This window comes from Solanum tuberosum, unplaced genomic scaffold (assembly GCF_000226075.1).
Source record: "Solanum tuberosum cultivar DM 1-3 516 R44 unplaced genomic scaffold, SolTub_3.0 scf01198, whole genome shotgun sequence".
NCBI lineage: Eukaryota > Viridiplantae > Streptophyta > Magnoliopsida > Solanales > Solanaceae > Solanum > Solanum tuberosum.
Window position 1 is genome coordinate 15,452 of NW_006240099.1, and position 3,200 is coordinate 18,651.

At 36.7% G+C, this 3,200-nt stretch overlaps 1 protein-coding gene across 1 annotated transcript; it reads left to right on the forward strand.

Annotated features, from left to right (window-relative positions):
• Positions 1-2,057: 2,057 nt before the first annotated feature.
• Positions 2,058-2,612, forward strand: LOC102594782 (actin-depolymerizing factor 2-like). The gene is made up of 2 exons (XM_006367903.2): positions 2,058-2,345; positions 2,438-2,612. The coding sequence occupies exons 1-2, from the start codon at positions 2,098-2,100 to the stop codon at positions 2,598-2,600; spliced, it is 411 nt and encodes a 136-aa protein (XP_006367965.1). The 5' UTR covers positions 2,058-2,097; the 3' UTR covers positions 2,601-2,612.
• The last annotated feature ends 588 nt before the right edge of the window (positions 2,613-3,200 follow it).

Here is a 3,200-nt window from a genome sequence, read left to right on the forward strand (position 1 = left end):
AGACATGTTGTGAATCTTGCTACAAAGAAGTGTACTTGTAGGACATGGGATTTGACAGGAATACCATGTCCTCATTCTATTAAAGCATTAGAACATGATAGACTAGAACCAATGAATGAGATGCATTGGTGGTACTCAAAAGAAGCTTACTTGTTTGTGTACCAGCCTAAAATTCAACCTGTTAGGGGTGAGAAATTCTGGAAAATTGATCCTTCTCAAGCTATGCAACCACCACAAATTCATAAATTGGTTGGTAGACCAAAATTAAAGAGAGTAAGGGAAAAGGATGAGGCAAGAAAAAGGGAGGGATTATGGTCGAAAAGTAGAAAAGGATTGCAAATGACATGTGGAAACTGCAGTGCTGTAGGTCATAATCGAAGAAGATGTCCTTTGGTAAGTTATGTTTCATCAATTTATAATTACTTACAATGTATATTTATTTATCTTACTCTTTCACAAATTTTATAGCTTCAAAAAGGAAGACAAGTTCTCCCGGCACCCCAACCAAGTGAAGAAAATGAATCTGTCTTTATGCCGACTCCTGGATTTGTTGCATCTTCTAGTCGACAAACAAGCCAGCAATCAAGTCAAGCATCCAATGAAGCTTCTGGTCCTTCAAAATCAAAGAGAAAAAATGTTTCAAAGGACAAAGTTGATGCAATTCCAAAGAGGTCTAAAAACAGTGGAAAAGAAATAGTTATTGCACCTTCAATTGCAACTGTTGATGAAGATGAAGTTGAAGATGGTATTGAATCTGAGGATGAGGATATAGTGTTTACACCTAGGATGATATCTGAAGAAAAGACTAGACTACAAATGAAGAAGCTGCAACAACAACCAATTGGTTCAAGAAGGATTAGTTTCAGGGGTGATGAAAATGGTGCTTCTATTCCTACTAATCTGCCATACTCACCAAAAAAGCTAACTTGGAAAGGCAAAGCATGTGTGACCTCAAATCAGTTGACAAAAGACAAGGATAAAAAAATTGGCAAGCTTAAGGCAAAGAGGGGAAAACATTAGAAAGTAGTTGCAAAGTAGTGGTTTTAAGTTTTTGTTTAGTATGTAATGACATAGTGAAACTTCTTAGTTTTCTATTTTCTGATACTTAACCGTGTGTCACTGGCCATGTATGTTAATGACAAATTAGTCTAACAATGTTTTATGTGTTGAAAATATTTTGTGACCTGAAAATTTTATGAAATTGTTGAGTTCTGTTATCAATTTTAATGTTTGAGATTGAAATGCTAGGTTGTTGGCAAATTGTTGAGTTCTGTTCTCAGTTTTGATGTTTGAGACTGGAACTGTTGTTCATGTAAGTATTCCTTTAGAAACTTTCACTGGTGTATATTGTGTGAAGCATCTTTTTGGATGAATGAGTTGAACTTTGCTTACTTTCTTTTCTTTCCTTTTTAAATAAAAGCTTAGTGTTTTTGCATTTTGGTTCGGGTATTATCAAAGTAAGTAACTGTTTCTGCCAAAAAAATGACTACTGTTGTGACACTGTTCCTTCTGGAACTTTACTCAGTTTGCAGGAAATGCATCTACAAAAAGCTGTCCAATGAAGAAACTGAACACTGTCCAATTTGCAATATTGACTTAGGCTGTGTTCCTTTAGAGAAACTGAGGTCATATTATCTTCTAGCTCTTGTTCTTTTCCTTTTTCCATAAATGCAAAAGATTGCTTAAGTACTCAGTTGACATATTAGTTTCTGTACGTTTATTTAGCTTGAGGTTATATGTCTGGCTATACATGTTACCTTCATACTTACTAGCTGACTCAAGATTGTTCCATGTTTAATTTGAGAGCAATGTGACATGTCCACCACAGTTGGGAACTTCTTCCTCCGCCTCATTCACCTTTCTTCTTTACGCACTCCATCTTCAAAGAGACAGGTATTCAGTGTTAATGACTGTTATCAGTGTTAATGACTGTGATTGAAGGGAAAGATAAATTCTAGAAGTAATGAACAGGACTTGAAGATCTTAAATACTACAGACTTTGGTTCCTTTCTTTGTTCTTCTATTTGTTGAATGTGTCGCCTTATAGAACGTTTGGGGTAATATTATAAAAAATTGTAGGCTAATGCAGCATCTGGGATGGCTGTGCATGATGATTGCAAGCTGAAGTTTTTAGAGTTGAAGGCAAAAAGAACCTACCGTTTCATCATCTATAAGATTGAAGAGAAGCAAAAGCAGGTTGTTGTGGAAAAGCTTGGTGAACCAACTGAAAGCCATGAGGATTTTGCTGCAGGCCTCCCTGCTGATGAGTGTCGATATGCTGTCTATGACTTTGATTTCATGACAGAAGAAAACTGCCAGAAGAGCAGAATATTCTTCATTGCTTGGTATGTTTTACTCAAATTTAGTGATATAAACTTTCATCTTGTCGGTTTATACTCTTGGTTATCACGGCCTTTTGTTTTGTCTTTTGTTGAAGGTCACCTGACACAGCAAGGGTGAGAAGCAAGATGATTTATGCAAGCTCTAAAGACAGGTTCAAGAGAGAGCTTGATGGATTCCAGGTAGAGCTGCAAGCAACTGATCCTACAGAGATGGGGCTTGATGTTTTCAGAAGCCGAGCTGGTGGAATTGAATGTTGAGTGCGTGAGTGTCTTGTATTATTGATGTACGATTCATGTTCATGTAATCAAGCTTTTTCCTGCAATTGAAATTTGTATTGCCTGTATAGCGTTAATTGATTTAGCACCAAAAAGATGTTGTATCTCAATTACATGTGTGACTATTTGGATCCATTCAACTTTTTGATTTTTTTTTAACAAAGATTTGAATTCATCTGATTGCCAAAATGAGAAATAAAACATACTGATTTGCCCACTAGAATCTCTCCAAAACATTCCTTTAATAGTAGTATCGATGGCTGTCTACAAAAATACATAAAAATAAACTTGCCAGGAGACAAGCTGATCCAAAAGTTGGCACTCAGCTTATCACTGAATGTTTGCGGACTTGTTAAGGATAACACCTTCATATTTGACCTGGAACCACTTCATTGAATCCTCCTTAGTGACCCTGTGCTGAATCCCGACTCGAGACTTGCACCTGCCAGTTGAAGGATCATATTTGATTCCAAGATCAATGTGCTCCTGAATACCAAACCCAAAGCAGCCGGTCTCACTGAAGTTCCTTCTCAACAACTCGTATTCCTCAACAACTCGTATTCCTTAACTATTTGGATCCAT